This window comes from Cucumis melo, chromosome 3 (genome assembly GCF_025177605.1).
Source record: "Cucumis melo cultivar AY chromosome 3, USDA_Cmelo_AY_1.0, whole genome shotgun sequence".
NCBI lineage: Eukaryota > Viridiplantae > Streptophyta > Magnoliopsida > Cucurbitales > Cucurbitaceae > Cucumis > Cucumis melo.
The window spans coordinates 23,092,950-23,110,505 of NC_066859.1; the positions used below are offsets into that span (position 1 = coordinate 23,092,950).

The following is a 17,556-nucleotide window of genomic DNA, read 5'->3' on the forward strand; positions in this document are numbered from 1 at the left end:
ATATATTCTATGCACGTTATTGACGACATGATTGATGAGACATTTTTTCTATAGGCCTCTGAGTTTTTTCCGTTTTTGGAATTGTTCTATAAATTGTAAATATTTTACCGTTTTCTATATTTTCGAAAAGACCCCAAATAATAATGTACTAACAATTGTTTTTTTATCGTACAACTTAACTTAATTTTTTTATTAGTCTTATTTTTTATATTTATTATTATGTAAAAGAAAATCTAAATTGATCAGTGAAAAAAGATACTTGTACTCTTAACCCAAAATCCTCTTATCCTAAAAAAGAATTGAAAACACTATTAATATGTAGTAATAATAACAAAGATAAAAACTCAAAAGAATTCTTGGATTTGATTCATTGACATTTGCATCCATTTTTGTTATTTTTTAAAAATCCATATCTTTGCTTCTTCTATTAAATCATAAAATATTAATCTATTTGCAACATAAAAAGTCAAGTCAAATATAAAAATTAGGTTAACCAGTATAATAAAAGTTCTAAAGACAAAAATGTGCCATGGTGAGTAAAATGAAGAAAAACAAATCTTAAGTAGAAGAAAATTTTAAATATAATATAAATTAATTGATTGATTTCATTAGTTAGCATATTTAGTATCGTAAAAGATAAATCCATCTTTAGTCAAGGTTTAAATGGACTCGTTTGGTATATTTTAAGTTGATATTATATTTAATATCAAACATTTTTTTTCATGTCAAGCTGTCAAAATATCATCACAAGGAATACAACTTTATGAAAACAAAAAGAAACGAAAAAAAACAAAAATCGCAATAGTTTATTTTTTAAATAAGTTGTAAAAATAGGTCAAATGAGGAACTTTTAAAATTTTAATTTTGAAGTTTTTAAAAAAATGTGCTTTTATAAAATAATCATCCAAAGAAATGTATAGTTGATTATTAATTGTTATGATTAAATACATAAGTTAAAATGAATTGCTTTTGGTCCTAAAAGAATGTTCTTTACAATTTAGATAAAAGTTGTTATATATATATATATATATATATATATATATATATATATATATATATATATATAATATGCATAGGATTGTCCAAGTTACGTTCACAACCGAAAACGCAAGGGAGGGACACGTTCTGGGTGGGGGTATGACAATACTTTTCTTTCTCACATCATCTAACTAGAACGCACACTTCCTCGAAAAGAGTAATACCTATACTAATTAGTTATTTTTATAGCTTTCCTCGGTATATCTTTACTCCAAAACGCGAGCATCACAATACTAATATATATATTTATTAAAAGTCAAAAGAAAAATAGGAGATGAGATCGTCCTCATCCAACGACGGCAGCCGTCCGATCCTCATCGCATTTCCCGCGGAATATTTTGGGAATATCCCACCAACTCTAATCGTTATTTTTCTATTTCCTATGCTACAATCCTTCTGTAGGCTTGCACGTCATGTCGAATTCTCCGTCTCGACATGTCGGATTAGTGACGGTACAGGATGGAAAACGGCTAAAAATTGACTCGTTGACTTTTATAAATTGGAAAAAAAAGAAAAAGAAAACAACGATACTTCGGTCGATAATAAACTGAGAAAACCTTTTTCATATGGAAGTTGAAACTCCTTCTTCTTCCCTCCCTTTTCATCTCTAACGATTATTTTTCCTTTTCCGGTTTCCGACGACACAGCTTTTACAAATTTTGTCCCTTTCCCCTCCGATTCCCTTCATTTTATCCGGCGAAATTTTGATCATGGGCAGCAGCGGCGGGTCGAATCCTGGTCCGATTTCCTGTGGGTCGTGGATTCGGAGGCCCGAGAATGTGAACTTAGCGCTCATTGGAAGGTCCAGGCGACCGGATTCATCTCCTTCTACAGTTGAGATTTTCTCGTTTGATCCCAAAGTCGCTTCTCTTTCGTCATCTCCTCTGGTTTGATCCTTTCCTCTGTCTTTATTGCTTTGAATTTTTTGATTGAATTTGAAGTTCTGCTTGTTTTTGTTTAACTAATAATAGGGTAACTAAGGGTAATTGAAATTGGGTAGCTAGGGTTTTTTGATTTTGTTTCTTTCTTGACGTAATTTTTTGTTGTTAGACTGAATTCGTGTTTGAAGAATGCGACGGCGATCTTGTCAGTGTTGCTGTTCACCCCAGTGGGGATGAAATTGTCTGTTCTACTACTCAAGGTGGATGCAAGTAAGTTGTTTTTTTAGGTATAAACATTTGAGACTCTATATTTCGTATATTTTGATTCGGTAAACTGTGATTTTTGTTTTTCTTACAGAAAACGCCAATTCAAGTTCCTTGTTCATGTATTTACTAAATTTGGGTTCCTATATGAAATTGAGATTTACATTAATTTTTTGTTCAAATGACAATTCCACATGAATTTCTTATTTGTGTTCTATTACAAGGGACATGTGCTTCCTTTAGGGCATAACTTTCTGCGCAAGTTATCTCCTCGGTTCTAAAGACGAATGATTAGGTTTTTATATTTGTTTTAGCACAAGAGATACGATCTCTTGCTACTGGCTCACTGAACTGTGATGTTTTTTTGTTCCAACGCAGCCTCAGTCACACATGGAAATTGATCTGGTAGTATAATGTGTTTGGATACGTACCATGTAAATAATAGAAGGTAGTATGTTATGAGTTATCTTGCCAACCAAATGTAGTAGAATCAAATAGTTGTCATGTGATAATAGTTTAGTTGTGGAAAAGTTTTTCCAGAATTTCATGAATATGAAAAAGAAGTAAACGAGTTTAGTATTTTTTTTCCTGCAGTTTGAGTGAGTGGATGTTTGCCTGATGCTCTGGCATTTCATTTTCTCTTATTGTCACTATAAATTTATAACCGGCAGTTACTATGATAAGATCTGAAGATTGGAAGATTTAGTGCTCTCTTGGTTCATCTTGTAGATTACTTGAGCTGTGTGGTCAAGAATTAAACGTGAAGCTGTTGATAAAAGAATTGCCTTCACTGAAAGATGTTGGTCCTCAAAGTTGCCTCACTTTCAGTGTCGATGGTTCTAAACTTGCTACTGGTGGGGTGGTAAGGAAAAATCTGTTATCTAGTTCATGGAATTCATTCTTCTTTTTACTCTCTTCTTTCTCAAAAACGGGGTGGGTTTATTTTGACATCAAATTGCCTACTTCTACAGAATGGACATCTCAGAATCTTGGAGTGGCCAAGCTTGCGCCCCATTTTAGATGAACCAAATGCTCATAAATCTGTGAGGGATATGGACTTTAGGTAAGCCATGAAGTTGTCTACTGCTGGTGTTTTCTCAGAATATGGCAACATATTTATCTGTTTGTCCGTTTCCTCTCACATTATATATGTATGTGTATGTATATATTCCTATTAAGATGTCTCTTTGTACAATAGAATTATGTTTTCATATTTAACGAGTTGCTTCTTTAACACAGTTCTTATCCTGATTTTTTTGAAACTGTTATTAGGAAAGTGTTCAGAACATCTTCAAATTCATACATAATTGATGATTGTATGAAACATTGTGTATAGTAGCCCACTTGACATTCTTCTATTGTTATCATAACTACATAAATAGCCTTCTTAAAACATAATGAAGTATGTAATCTGTGACTGATTATGGTGAAACTGAAAATGTTGGAGAAGATCTAAAATCGTTTCTTCCCTGTTCCAGATTAATGACTTAGTTTTATTTTGTTCCAGCCTAGACTCAGAGTTCTTGGCTTCTACTTCCAGTGATGGATCAGCCAGAGTTTGGAAAACGGATGATGGAGTTCCTATAACTACTTTGACCCGGAATGCGGTATGGTAAATATTTTTACCTGCTATTATGTGTTTATTGCGTTTCCTCATAATTAGTAACATGTTTGTTTGGATTGTTCAGGATGAAAAAATTGAGCTCTGTCGCTTTTCCAAGGATGGGACTAAACCATTTTTATTTTGTACCGTCCAAAAAGGTATGACTTTTATCAGAACCTAGATATTATCAAGCTCCAATGATCTTATTGAATGGTGTGTTGCATTCTTGAAAACAGGCGAGAAGGCTGTCATGGCCGTTTGGGATATCAGTAATTGGAAAAGAATTGGGTATAAGAGGTTGCTGAGAAAGCCTGCTTGCATAATGTCCATCAGTCGAGATGGAAAATATTTGGCTTTGTAAGTGCATCTCATTATTAAATTGATTGTAACTATCTGCTTTAATTATGAGACTTTAATTTATGTTAGATCAATTGATAAATTACTTCCTGATACCTCAAGTTTGATGATGGCAGTGGCTACAAATTAGCAAGATCAATTGAAACAGTTCAATAGTCTTTCTGTTACGTCTTTTCTGCATACCAAGTTTTTAATTTTACTTTTCTGTTGTGCGTTTTAGTGTTATTGTTCTTTATCGAACAATGTTCTTTCTGAATTTTATAGTTTTTCATTCTAGAGGAAGCAAGGATGGGGACATATGTGTGGCGGAAGTAAAGAAAATGGAAGTCAGTCATATGAGCAAGAGGCTGCATCTGGGTACATCCATAAAAACTCTTGAGTTTTGCCCCAGTGAGAGGTAAACTATTACAAGTCTATAATTACTTAAAACTAATTTAATATTTAATTTTATGTGCTATTCTCATATCGTTAAATATCGTTTTGACAATCAGTTTGATTTATATTTCTTTTTCTCCCCATGAACCATACGTTTGTAACAATAGTTACTAAATTTCTCAATTCCAATCAACTAGGCTTATTGTATCGATTATTTTTAGTAATTATCTGCACACATCCCCATTCCCCGTTGATTCCTTATTAACACTGGTTCGGACACATTCCGAAATAACTTTTACTTGGGCATCTTTACATTTGGCCATGAACCTCCTTTAATTATTTTTTCACACATTCCATTTCCCAATCGAAAATGAAGAAAAAAAAGAACAATTGGATGATTAAAAGCACGTTTTGGGAGTGATTCTAATTAATCTTAGAACCACTCTTAAACATGTCAGAACTAATTGTTTCTCTAACATGTTCTTTTTCTTTCAATATTTGGGTATTTGCTTATGCATATATATATATATATATATATATACTTCTCTTTTATAGGGTTATTCTTACTAGTTCAGTTGAATGGGGGGCTCTTGTTACCAAGCTAAATGTGCCAGCTGACTGGAAAGGTCTCTCTTTCTTCTCTATACCTCTCCCTGGTCTGCGACATTCTTTTCTTCGACCCTGAATTTATACCGTGCTTTAAATTTGCAGAGTGGCAGATCTACGTGCTGCTCATAAGCCTTTTCTTGGCATCGGCTGTTGTTTTTTACATATTTTACGAGAACTCCGATTCATTTTGGCAATTCCCTCTTGGAAGAGATCAACCAGCAAGACCCAGGTTTGATTCATTTGTTGGAGATTCACAGTCACAGTCTGCTGATGATCCATTTGGACCAGTTGACATGTGAATGCAAGAGCGTTATCTAATGACCGAACATACGAAAGGGTCAACAAGCATTGGTTTTCAGTTCTTCGAGCTTTTTGTGCCTAGCTTAGCTTTAAACTTCATTTGCTTGCAAGTTCTTTTATTTGTAGCATCATCCTAAGAAAACTGATAATGTAGTTGTTATGATGATCAACTAGCCTGTTTGTCTGTGATCATTAAGTTGAAAGGATAGAAATTTCAATCATCTATTATTTACTCATTTTTTATGATGAACATTCTTGTTGCAAATGGTCATTTAAAATATTGCCTTGAGCTAATTTGTTTGATTATTGCCTCCTTGGGTAAACATGTGTCTACCCATTAGGATTCTATCACTATTAAATTCAAATGCTTACGCTGATTGATTACAATAAATTTAATGACATCAATGCTTTAACATTTCTATCTCTTTGTTTATTTAATTTTTTTTCTCATTTTTTTTACCTTTGGAAGCAATTTGAAATTATAACCAAATTGTTAATGGAAACTTACATTTTTTAAAATCAAACCACTAAGAAGGATATGTGACCTAGACAACTTATATCGACCTAGACAATTTATATCAATTAAGGCAACATGATTATTATTAGATATGTCAGAAGTTACTGATTTATAGATTATTCATACCAAAGAGAAAAAGATAAAAAAAGATTATGTGAATGGATAGATGTAAGATTTTTGTCTTCCTTGTTGGGGGAGAGATGCGGTAGGAATATTGTTCTTTCTTATTAAGATAGTTTTTTTCGATATAAAACAATCTCTAAACTATTTATAAAATACAACAAATTTAATTAAACTCACCAGGTTTCATCTAGGTTTTTTTTTCTCTATCCATAACAACTCTCCATTAAAAGATCAAATTTCATTTAAAATAAAATTTAAATAAATAACCAAGTTAGTATATTTATTTATTTAATTAAGTATATTATCGAAAATTACTTTGAATAAAAAAATGTCGAAAATAATTATAAAACATAGCAAGATTTTAAATCAAACACGGATAAATTTCTGATTGTCAATAATAAAATGTAAAATTTGATATGTTTTGTAAATATTTTGATACATTTTTTCTGTATTTGAAAATAGCCTATTGTTACTCTAGCCGCCTATTGTTACTCTCACATGACATAGTTTTAATGATAAATCATATGTAATATAATGTATAACATGGAGTTAATGATAAATCATATGTAATAGAATGCGTCACATTAATTTTATATTAACAGAAATTTATCTAAATTCATACCGAACATTTTTCTCTTTTTCATGTTTTTCAAGACCGGCTTCATGTAATTAAATTAACTTTTCTTTTTAGAAGCAACTTGAAATTGTAACCAAATTATTAACGGAAACTTGGTTTTTGGGATTCGAGCTTCTCCTAGAATAGTTTTGGGTAACGATTGGATTCCATTCGTTTTCATAATAAACAAAAACAAATATGAATCAGCCTACTAAGAAACAAACATTCGTAAACTGCACTTTGTATTGAGGAAAAAATTTAAAAATACAAGAACAAAAACAAAAATTGAAAGAAAGAGTTTCCAATCAAGTAAAATATTGCTAATGAAAAAAATCTTCAAAACCAAAACCCAAAGAGACCCACCAAACCTCACAAAAATCCTTATTCACATCCCCAAAAACTCTATTATACCATTTAAGGCATACAAAACAAACAAACCCACAAATAGTTTGTAAAATCTAGGAATTTTTTTAAAAAAGTGTAAACAATTTGATTCAATATTTCATTTTTAGCTAAAAGAAAATATGTATTACAAGATAAGTCCTCCTGAGGTACGATTGAATTGAAGATACGGGGAGATTTTGTCATACAATGGAGAAAACAATCAAAACATAACCAAAATCAAAATGAAGACATGGCTGAAAGTGGAAACCAATCTATTATTATTATTGTTATTGTTATATGTAACCAAAATTGCCTTAATAATTGCTATTTTGGTTATACAACAGAACAGCAAAAAAAAAATCCCTATATTCTTGTTGCTATATCAGTATTATGTTGAATATAAAAGAAAGAATATTAAAAAAGAATATTTAGTACCTCTCTCTCTTGTAATATTGCTTCTAATAAACCGAGCTGCAATTTTTCAGCTTTCTCTTTCTCTCAGTTCTGTTGCCTACAAATATTGTCATGTAGAGTGAGTATAATTCAGAAAGAAACTCGATTTCTTTTACGTACCACCAACCGGAGTCTTTCTTTCTTTCGATCTCTTCTTCTTCTACCCAAAAGTTTAGCCAATCAGGAGTGCTTTTTCAGAAATTCCTCACCCATTCTCATCATCCTCCAAGTGATTTTTGCTTATATCCAAATTTCATCCTCTCCATTAGTTTTACTTTTGTAGTTCTCTTCTTGTCCATCTTCACTCTATACCTTTCTTCTCTCTCTCTTTCATAAATTCCTTGCCAATGCACTTCTCCTGTTAATGGCCATAACCCGATTTTACCTGATCCACCTTCGTCGTCAGCAGCTTCTGCTAAATCTTCATCCATACTCTTCAATAAGGTGAAGTTGAAATATTTTGCCCACATAAATTCCTTGCGTTGTTCAACTGGATGCTGCTCTTCGAGGAAACCGGATTGAGGATTGATGTAAACCATTCTCCGACCGCTGTGGTAAGCCCAGACATTGACCAGCATTTCCAATATCCGACAGTAACAGTGTTTTTTCTGTTCGTTATAGAAACTAACAGGAGTTGAGAGAGAGAAAATGGTGTGGAAGGAAAATGGATTGGACACGAATCCTTACCTCAATCTCTGAGGAAGCGAACAAACATCCATTTGGCTGACTTTGATTTCTATTCAGAGCATCAAGGTAATGAGTGAACATCCTGTAGTTCCCAAATCAATTATACAAATTAATTAGATGGTCTCCTTTTTACAATATAACAATGATTAAACGATTGAAACTACTGAATACGCGTGGGTTATGAACTCCAGGAAACTTGCTACTAGTCACCTGGAAAACATGATGAACTCCAGGAAGGAAGGGGTTGGCATCACCCAACTATGGAGGGCAGACCAGTGACCACCATCTTCTGGCATAGGCGGAAGAGCTCCCATATTTGATGACAATCCAAACATCTCGCGAAAGGTGCTCCCGAAGGTGGTTCTGCAATCGTTTGGAATTGAATGAGCCAAGTTCGAATTTTAGCTATTTTCTCAACTATAGTAATAAGTCCACTCATTAGAAATGATCATACATAAAAATAAGCAAATAAAACCACACTTTAGCGAACTCTCAGCAAATTTTGTATACATTTACTATATAACTGCAGGCTAACTAAGATGTAAACATCCACAACAGATATCAAAAGCTAGTGCCGGTGCTTCATATACAATATTAACATCTTTTCTAGATGACATTTAGAAAAGATGACATTTAGAAACTCAATGTTTTCTGAGGAGCAAGGGATGTTGCAGTTTCTTGACTAAAAACAACCAAAAGCACAAGAGAAGTAAATGTCTACAAGTGAAATAAAATCAAATGATACCATGCCTGCACCAAGCATTCATCCAAACTTGCTTGACATGCTTTTCATATTTGACATGTAAAATTACCTGCAGAGACCACCGTTCAAGATATCACACACCGACCAGAAAGTGGGAGGAAGGGTTCCACGATTCACTTGCAAGTGCGCCCAGAAGTATATAACATCTCCTTGAGGGTTGTCCCGTATGGTGTCTTCCAAGACATTTTCAGCTTTTTTGCCCAAGGAAACCTGTTTAATGATATAAGGATGAATGATATCTGTAGTTCTGTAAGGTACTCTATCCACCCAAGGAGGACCAAATTTCGCCTTTACAAAATGAAGGGGGAGGGGGACTCTAGGAAACTTTAAACTTCGTAATAGTCAACCAGTATATTAATACCTTTCTTCCAGAAGCCCGCCATGACTGGAACCCAATCCAAGGTCTTTTGTGAATGTTATCAATCTTATTTGCAATAGCAAACATTCCTCCTATCTCACATAGAGCGTCCAGATAGTAAGAGTCATTGAGAAGAGGAAGCCGGCCAACAGCATTCACATCATCGGATTTTAACCTCAGTGCTCTTGTGGACTGCCATAAAATTTTAAGATAAATTATTTACAAACTCAAACACTACAAAGTTAAAACTTTCTTAGCTGCCCTTAAGAAGTAAATGATAAACAAAGATATCAAATTTTAAGTATACATTGTTTTATCATATAGCGTCAAGTCAACTATTGGAATAGAACAACAAAATCGAAGATCCAAGAAAAAGGAAATGAAGGAATTTATTCCATACCGAGTTCAGAAACTTTTAAGAAAATCCTAAAGAGCTAATACCTTTTAAGCATCACATGAGTAAAAATTTGAACTAAATGAAGTAGCTACAAGCATGAATTCCAACAGAAACTAGCTTAGAAAAAAAACAGTTAGGAGTAGTTCTAAGAAAACAGATGAATGAAATCGATTCTAAATAGAAACAGCTAGAAGTAAATGAAAAGTGCCAACTTGATAAAAGAAAAGATAAAGGGAGCGCACAAGACTTAGTCCACGGTACAAAGAACCATGGTGCATGAATGGCCAAGCTCCAGCACCACTGTATATCTCATATATAGATACAGTCTGTCCTGTTCTTTCAAGCTCACCCTCATCCCGTTCATTTGCTTCAAACTTGAGTTTTTCTGATTTCCTAGCATTTCGATATATTTCATCCCACGCACCTAGATCTCTTTCCATTCTTTCTTGAAACTACAAAAAGGGAAGATGATTCTAAATTAAGCTGTCTATTTAAGAAGGAACGTGAGAAAGAAAGTTCAGAAACAGGGGAAGGAAATGGTTAAAGCCAGTAATCCAATTTCCAGAAAGGTACCGCAATATACCTCTTCCATTTCAACAGTTTCATACTCTTCAGCACTTTCTATTTCCTCCAAAATATCCCAGTCTTGAGGAGTTGGAATATCTTGCTCCAGAGTCCCATTTTCATTCTCAGACAAAATTGTTAAATTAACAGAATTAGTTAATTGTGCTTCAAGAGCAAAAATAACACTAGCTTTACTTATTGCTGCAATTCTTTCTTCATCATCTGCATTTTCGTCAATTGTCTTCACCATTTCCTTTCTGAACAAATTCCATTCCCATGCACCTAATTGAAGCTGCGAGGCAGGACCTGGAAGCTTAACATCTGATGGGAAATTCAAAACATTCTCCAGGAGCTGTACATAGCCGGTAACACATTCTGATGCAAGTATATTCTTAGCAAGCAATCTTCCAGAGGAGGCTATTGCTTGTGCAAATCTCGAGAGCTTCCCATCTGATATCATTTGCGAGAAAGAGCTCAATAAAGCATCAGGATTATGTTTTGGGAAGATAACCCCATGAACACCATCAACGATCTGAGAGCCGGAGAAAATGCATAAGATCAGAAACAGCACAAGGAGAAAGAAAAAGAGGGGAGAATCGGGAGTTGTGCTGTTGCATCGTGACAGCATATCTCAAACTTACATAATTTCTCAAGGCTGGCAAATCAGGCACCATAATTGGGATTCCAAAAGACATGGCTCGAATAAGTAGGGGAGGAAAACTCTGAATTTCTTGTGAAGATCCATAAAGCACAATGTCAGCCATCATCAGTGCATTGTTGACATCTCCATTTAAGCCATAATGTGTTATAGATCCATCAGGAAGTCCTAGACGTGAAGCAATTTCCTACACAGGTTTAAAGATAGATCCCTCGTCAGACACTGCCTTTTACCCCTGACGTGAGACAGACTCCAATAGAGGAAAAAGATATTAGGAAGGATGATTTATCTTTTTCTTATTCATCTATTTATTTTATTTATTTAGAGAAAAAACAGGTGTAAAACAATAGTATAGATGATAATAAGGAAAGTTACCAAAAGGAATATACGGAGATCAAGAATAATGAGGATGATAAAAACATTTTAAGACATCAAAAGATAAATGATCCCTACAAATTCAATATAATTTTATATACACGAAAAATCAAAGAAACCAGGTAAGTGTGAAGCATTTAAAAAGACGAAAGCATATGATTTAATCCCTGAAGAGGCAAAGGACGATCATCTAAGCCACCAAATAGAACGTATTGCATGAATAACTTGTAATATCCTTGGCAAATTATTAGACAACAATAAACAAGATAATATTAGAATTTTAAAACATAAGCTCACTTCACATGGTTTAATTGGTGTATGGTCATTTTGAAGAACTCAAAAGATATAATTTGGAATTATATTTAGACCCATTAAGCACTTCATCAAGTCATTATTCACCCAAATCCTGCCCAACCAAGATTAAGAATAATTACAAAAAGGAGAGAATAACCATGTCTATTCTCTTTATTTTCTTCATATTTTACATGCCTCTCTTTTGTTCCTTTCCTCCACACCACAAAAAGAAACAAACCACAAGCATAACCTTTATAAACAATCTTCATGTGCAATATAGGATGTAAGTGGCAATGAATCGTCCAGCGGTCAGGGAAGATTAAGCTAGATATTTCAGATATACCATACATCATAAAAAGTGGAACTAGATAATATTCTCTTCCATCTAAACATCAGTAAAGAACTTTAATATTCATTCACACACTTGAAGCAAAGCCACAATGCGGCCACATGATATATGATTTGAAACAAGCAAAAGTGTTTCAAGCACACAAGTGGAAAACTTAATAATTTAAAAGCTCTCATGAAGCAAGGAGTAGGTGAGTCATAAGCATGATGCAAGGAGTGGAGTTCCAGTACCCAATCGTAAAAATACAATAATAACAACATATAAATAAATAAAATTGTAAGTTCAAAGTGCGAAGGAAAGTATATACCTTTAAAGCATCATGGGACCCATCAGTTGAATTACAACATAAGAAAACAAATTTAAACGATCCTTCTACTTCTCTCCTCCTCGCATATATTGAGAGGAGAGGTCCAATGCTGTGCATAGCCACAGCATAGTCCCACGACAGCTCATTTGGGAAGAACAAACTTCCAACAACGAGAACCAGTATATCATCTCCATTAAATCCATTTTTCTCTCTTAATTGACTTTTGGAGTGAACATTCATGTAGTTCTCTGCAGCATAAACATCTGCTGGGGATCCAGGAATCACGTGGAAGTTTCCGTTGTCCAAAATACTATACAGCATCTGATATGGTAAGAAAATGGAAAAGGCACAAGAGTGCCGAATGTGAAACACAGAACTTACTATATATAACCACAACATACAATAAAAATATGAAAGGTAGACTAACTGGGAGGGCAAAATCAGGGAACACGACAACATTAGCCCTTCTAAAAGATCTCTTCCAATGGGAAATAAGATGCTTCCAACCCCTTTGTTCATACATAGGCAAGCGGCTAGCTAGTGTATCTTCTCGAACTATCCATATGAGTGGTAAAGAACAAAAAGGTTCCTGCATAAGGCTGCATAAATATAAACCTCACTAATCATAGTATCTTAGTTCTCAAACTACAACAATATGTTACATGATTATCATATGCTTTTGAGCACATGAAACAGTAGAACTCAAAATATTCTTATCTCCACAAGTAAACCCATGAACTTACCTTTTAGTCAGTGTCTTTTACAAGTTACAAGCTCATATGTAAACTAAAACATATCGTTTTTGGATAAGAAAACTAAAACATGTCATTTCTTTGAAACTCTAGCTAATTCATCCAACTAAAATCAGAATCATTGGAATCTCCATGCAAAATGCTCCCACAAAACATAGGAACTGTTTATTTGTAGGCTGGGTTCTTATCCAATTCGTGAGCACTAATCATGGTCAGTATATTTTTTACCTTTGATTCTGGAAAGTGACCGTTTTGGTCCCTTCATTTTCAATTTTGTATCATTTTTAAGAAACCAAAATGGCCACTATTAAAATTATGGAGGCCAAAAGTTGACCTTATTTGAAAGTTCAAGGACTAAAATGAACCTTTTGAAAGTACACGAACAAAAATGGACCAAAATTGATAGTGCAAGGACCAAAATGAACCAAAATCAAAAGTACATGGATCAAAATAGTGCTTGAACGTCTAATTTAATTTCTGAGTTCAACAATGTTAGGGTGGGAATTCAAACATCCGACCTTCATGAGAGATGTATAATATTTTAACAAGCAGAGCAGAGATATGCTCAAGTTTGCCACCTATTTTGCATTTATATAAACCTGTCTCTACAACAATCTATACGACTCCTCTTCATATACATCAATTGCCCAACCCTTGAAGCTAAAAGGTTTCACTTTTAAAATGAAATACGTAGCCTTGATATCTATACCAATTGCCCAACTCTTGGAGCTATAAGGCTGTAAGGTTACACTTTTAAAATAAAATAATGTTAATATAAAACCTTTTTTGAAATTATGTAATTTACATTTAGCATGCTAAAGCTCCAATAAATTATGTTCCAATGAACATGAAATTTACATAATCCAATGCTTAAACAACAGTGAATTACCTGTTGATCTAAATCCAATAGGACGTGTTAATGAGAAAACTAACACATAATCTAGCAAGAAAGAGATAGACGCAACTCCAACTCCTATAATAGTCCATCCTAAAAATTACACTAGCTTGTATGCCTATATTTTGGAGTCTTGCCTAATGCAACTAAGATCATGAAGCAAATCATAAATACCGTTGACCAAGAAACATCCACATTGCAAGTATAACCAAAGCATTATTAAAGTTTACAGGTACTTTAGGCTATAAAGAAAAAGAAAAAAAAAACCTTGCAATTGCCCCCTCTGTTTCCAAGGAGTCAGCAATAATACCATCATATCTGGAAAGAAAATGAAAATGGAATCAGTCGAAAGTAGTCCCAGAGAGTTCTTGAAAGACCAAAATGGAAAAATAAAATCACAGAACAGAAAATAGAAGAATGGTAACAAAACAGTTTAACAAAAAGAAAGGAAGCATGTACATGGACCAATCAACACGACCATAATGCCCTGGACTCAATATTGAAGGCTGGCCTATCTGTTCCCACATTGACTGTTTATTTCCACTCTCTACTGCAAAAATCTGTCAGATACACCTTCATGAGGATCCAAAAGAAATAATTGTAACCAAAAGTTAAAACATCTTTAAATGCGTAAGGGAACTCAATCACAAATAACTACATAAATCGACGAGAAAATCCAGGCACCATATTTTTTGAAATTGTCAATATAAATATAATGGACATGAACATTGCAAATGAAATATAGTAGTAGACTACAACAATGGACAAAAGAAGGCAATGCACATGTGAAATAAACATCCCAACAAAATGTCTTTTTTTAAGTATAAATCACCCAAGAAAAAAAAAATCAAAGACTCACCTCAAATACATATCCAAGTTTCTGCATGTTCTTCATCACAGTAATCAACATTAATGACTGTGGATCATTCTCCATGCTTCCCAAGATCTGGTATCAGTGAAAGAATTAGGAAAGATATAATTGGTACTTGACTTAAACCCTTCATGATTTCAGATCCAGATACTATTCTCAACTATATAGCCTGAATTTTTATGTTAGATCTTATCTGAGTTTAGGTTATCAACATAACATTGATAACTTCCTGACAAGCAAATCAGTAATTAGTACATAGTCATAGCATCCTAATTATTGAACAAAAAACACAAGGAGACCACGTGCTAATCTCTACCATAAGAACTAAGACTCTAAATAGATCACAGATTGATAGAATTAGTCAAGAACTTGAATATAAGTCAAGATTAAATTTCATTGGACAGTCAGTACCAGACAGTGATCCCCTTTTTTAATAAAATAAAATAAATAATAATAATAGTATAAAAATGTATCGGGCAATCATGAACCATAAGGAGAAACATTTCACAAAGCTTTTCGTCTCCTCTTTGGCTCAACCTTCTTGAACTTTATTATACTTCAGACTGTATTCAATTAGAGAAGTTTTCGTCTCCTCTTTGGCTCAACTTCCTTCCATTTAAGTTATTTGTTTGGCAAACCTTGTCTGTTTTCCTTTTTTTTTTTTTTGGGGGGGGGGGGGGGGGGGATAAAAAAATAACTCAAAGCTTTTGGATACAAAAATCATTTCATGATCTAAATATCTGACACTTTCGAAGAATAACGAGCGTTGCGAAAAGCGTCGTGATATTGCAAGCAACTACAGGCATTCCTAATTAGTAAATTGTAACTAGTCTCCATGAGCAATTATATTTATCTTACTTTCAATGTTTCCATAGAAAACTGTTTTGTCACAAATTAGAAATACCGTTTGAACTTGAAGATATCCTCCAACTGGATTGTAGTTATGGATCTAAGATACAGAAGAGGTAATATATTGGTGTCATAGAGTGGTTGTACAGGATCCAAATAAATGGTTCTTAGCTGATGTACTTCACACAGTTGAGGGATTGATTTTATACAAACAAACACAACATCAGACTTCACTTGATGTTTAAACTGATGGGAATCTACAGCACTGGCTCCCAAGCTGGCTTTGACAAATCTTCCATTCGTGAGACTTAAGAGTGTTTGTGCACATAATCAATAAGAATTGCAATCAACTGAGTGCCATATGCTAACTCCTAAAAACTAATCAGTAACTTGAATGCAAGTAGTTTAAAATAGAAATTAAAAATAAATAAAAAAACTATAAGAACTCACAAGAGCAAGCCTCGGTGCACGAACACCGACTCGATCCTTCTTCCGCACCTCTTCAAGCCCATCACCTTCCACCAGCCTCCTAGAAATCCTCCCAGGCACAAACTTCAAGGAGCTCCCAAACTTAATACGCTCCATAAGCCACCGCTCCCTTTGACTTCCGTGGCTAGACAACAAGCTAATGGAGCTTTGCAACAACATAGAGCCGGTAAAAAACCCGAATACCGCAAAAACAACAAGAAAGTAAAAAAGCGTTTGGCCTCTAGCCGGAATCCAGGAGAGCAAGCCCTTGCGATTGATCCGGGTTTGGTGAGATCGGGAACGAGAAGCTGCGTGATCCAATGAGTCCTTGACTCGTAAACGAAAGTGACTGGAATTCCGTTTGAAAGGAAAACGATCACGAATGGAGTGAGTGCCGGGAACGGCATTTGCACTCGCATTGTCGTCGATCTCTGAAGATGAACTTCGTCTCATTCAGATGATTTTCGTTGGAGAATGGATTTAGGATGAATTCAATTGAAGAAGAAGAAATTTGAGAATGGGTGGAGATTGAATGAGCGGAACTCAGATGTGAATTGCTCTCTCTCTCCCTCACTGCCTTCCCATGGCTTCCATTTAGAAGAAGACACAGATGCAAAATGAAATGAAATGACAATTACAACTTTTTCACATCCAAGAAGAAGAAAATATAATGCCAAGTCGGCTAATTTTACAACTACTTTTATTGCCATCATTTTCCAATGAAAGTATCTTCTTTTTATTGTTTTTCTTTTTTAGTTGTAAATATGAGTTAAGCTCTTCCCATTTTATCTTATTACTTTTTGTAACATTATACCTCAATTTTTAATACTATAAAGTATAGCCTTATTGATAATCATTCACGCTCAAAATAACAAAATTATTTTGATTTACAAAATTACATTATATGTGTGGTTCACTCTCATATATAATATGTTATCAATAGTGTGATATTTTAATTTATTTTATTGTTTTTTAAAATTATATATATATATATATATATATATATTTATATTTATATAAAAGAAATCGTTAAAAATAAAAAATGATAAAATATCTACTACTTGTATAAAAATAAAATATAATAAATTTTTTAATTTAGTAACGTAAGTAATTTGTCAATTTTTATATTTAAATATATAATACATGTTGAATTTTAAAAATTATAAATAAATAGGTTTGAAGTTAAAATAGTTACACGATTATCTAACCTTTACCTACATACCCAATGTCCTATTGTTTTGTGCACAAGAAACAAGCTTTTTTTTTTTTTATAATCAAGTAGGAGCATAAAGTAGAAAAGAAGTTAGGATTACAATGCGTACTCGAAAATTTTATTTAGAAATATTATAAAAAATAGTAAATTTGACAAACTATTTATAAAATTTCAGATTCTATTAATAACAGACATTGATATGTTTCTATTATTGATATTGATAAACAATAATAAAG

The 17,556-nt window shown here is 33.6% G+C and overlaps 2 protein-coding genes across 3 annotated transcripts; one reads left to right on the forward strand and one right to left on the reverse strand.

Moving 5' to 3' along the window:
* The first annotated feature begins 1,561 nt into the window (after window positions 1–1,561).
* On the forward strand, window positions 1,562–5,721 carry LOC103496477 (SEC12-like protein 1). The gene is made up of 10 exons (XM_008458339.3): window positions 1,562–1,925; window positions 2,089–2,189; window positions 2,913–3,045; window positions 3,155–3,246; window positions 3,691–3,790; window positions 3,872–3,944; window positions 4,023–4,143; window positions 4,421–4,540; window positions 5,074–5,144; window positions 5,230–5,721. The coding sequence occupies exons 1-10, from the start codon at window positions 1,749–1,751 to the stop codon at window positions 5,424–5,426; spliced, it is 1,185 nt and encodes a 394-aa protein (XP_008456561.2). The 5' UTR covers window positions 1,562–1,748; the 3' UTR covers window positions 5,427–5,721.
* Window positions 5,722–7,322: 1,601 nt separating this feature from the next.
* On the reverse strand, window positions 7,323–16,759 carry LOC103496475 (uncharacterized). 2 transcript variants are annotated; one of them, XM_008458338.3, is made up of 14 exons: window positions 16,090–16,759; window positions 14,779–14,865; window positions 14,379–14,479; window positions 14,187–14,237; window positions 12,700–12,871; window positions 12,273–12,593; window positions 10,931–11,134; window positions 10,309–10,821; window positions 9,968–10,177; window positions 9,332–9,520; window positions 9,020–9,180; window positions 8,418–8,570; window positions 8,208–8,289; window positions 7,323–8,144 (listed from the first exon to the last, which is right to left on the reverse strand). In XM_008458338.3, the coding sequence occupies exons 1-14, from the start codon at window positions 16,558–16,560 to the stop codon at window positions 8,136–8,138; spliced, it is 2,724 nt and encodes a 907-aa protein (XP_008456560.2). In that variant the 5' UTR covers window positions 16,561–16,759; the 3' UTR covers window positions 7,323–8,135. The 2 variants fall into 2 exon arrangements, with proteins under 2 accessions (XP_008456560.2, XP_008456559.2); XM_008458337.3 differs by having other exon boundaries at window positions 7,323–8,128; window positions 16,090–16,758.
* Between the last annotated feature and the right edge of the window lie 797 nt (window positions 16,760–17,556).

Bases quoted from the DNA above. Each gene is read 5' to 3' on its own strand.
- LOC103496475 (XM_008458337.3), bottom strand. From the start codon at position 16,560: ATGAGACGAAGTTCATCTTCAGAGATCGACGACAATGCGAGTGCAAAT. The intron at 10,178-10,308 runs GTATATTGCGGT...CCCTTTTTGTAG, and splicing joins AAACTGTTGAAATGGAAGAG to TTTCAAGAAAGAATGGAAAG. The intron at 8,290-8,417 runs GTGACTAGTAGC...TGGGAACTACAG, and splicing joins GAGTTCATCATGTTTTCCAG to GATGTTCACTCATTACCTTG.
- LOC103496477 (XM_008458339.3), top strand. From the start codon at position 1,749: ATGGGCAGCAGCGGCGGGTCGAATCCTGGTCCGATTTCCTGTGGGTCG. The intron at 1,926-2,088 runs GTTTGATCCTTT...TTTTGTTGTTAG, and splicing joins CTCTTTCGTCATCTCCTCTG to ACTGAATTCGTGTTTGAAGA. The intron at 3,247-3,690 runs GTAAGCCATGAA...ATTTTGTTCCAG, and splicing joins GTGAGGGATATGGACTTTAG to CCTAGACTCAGAGTTCTTGG.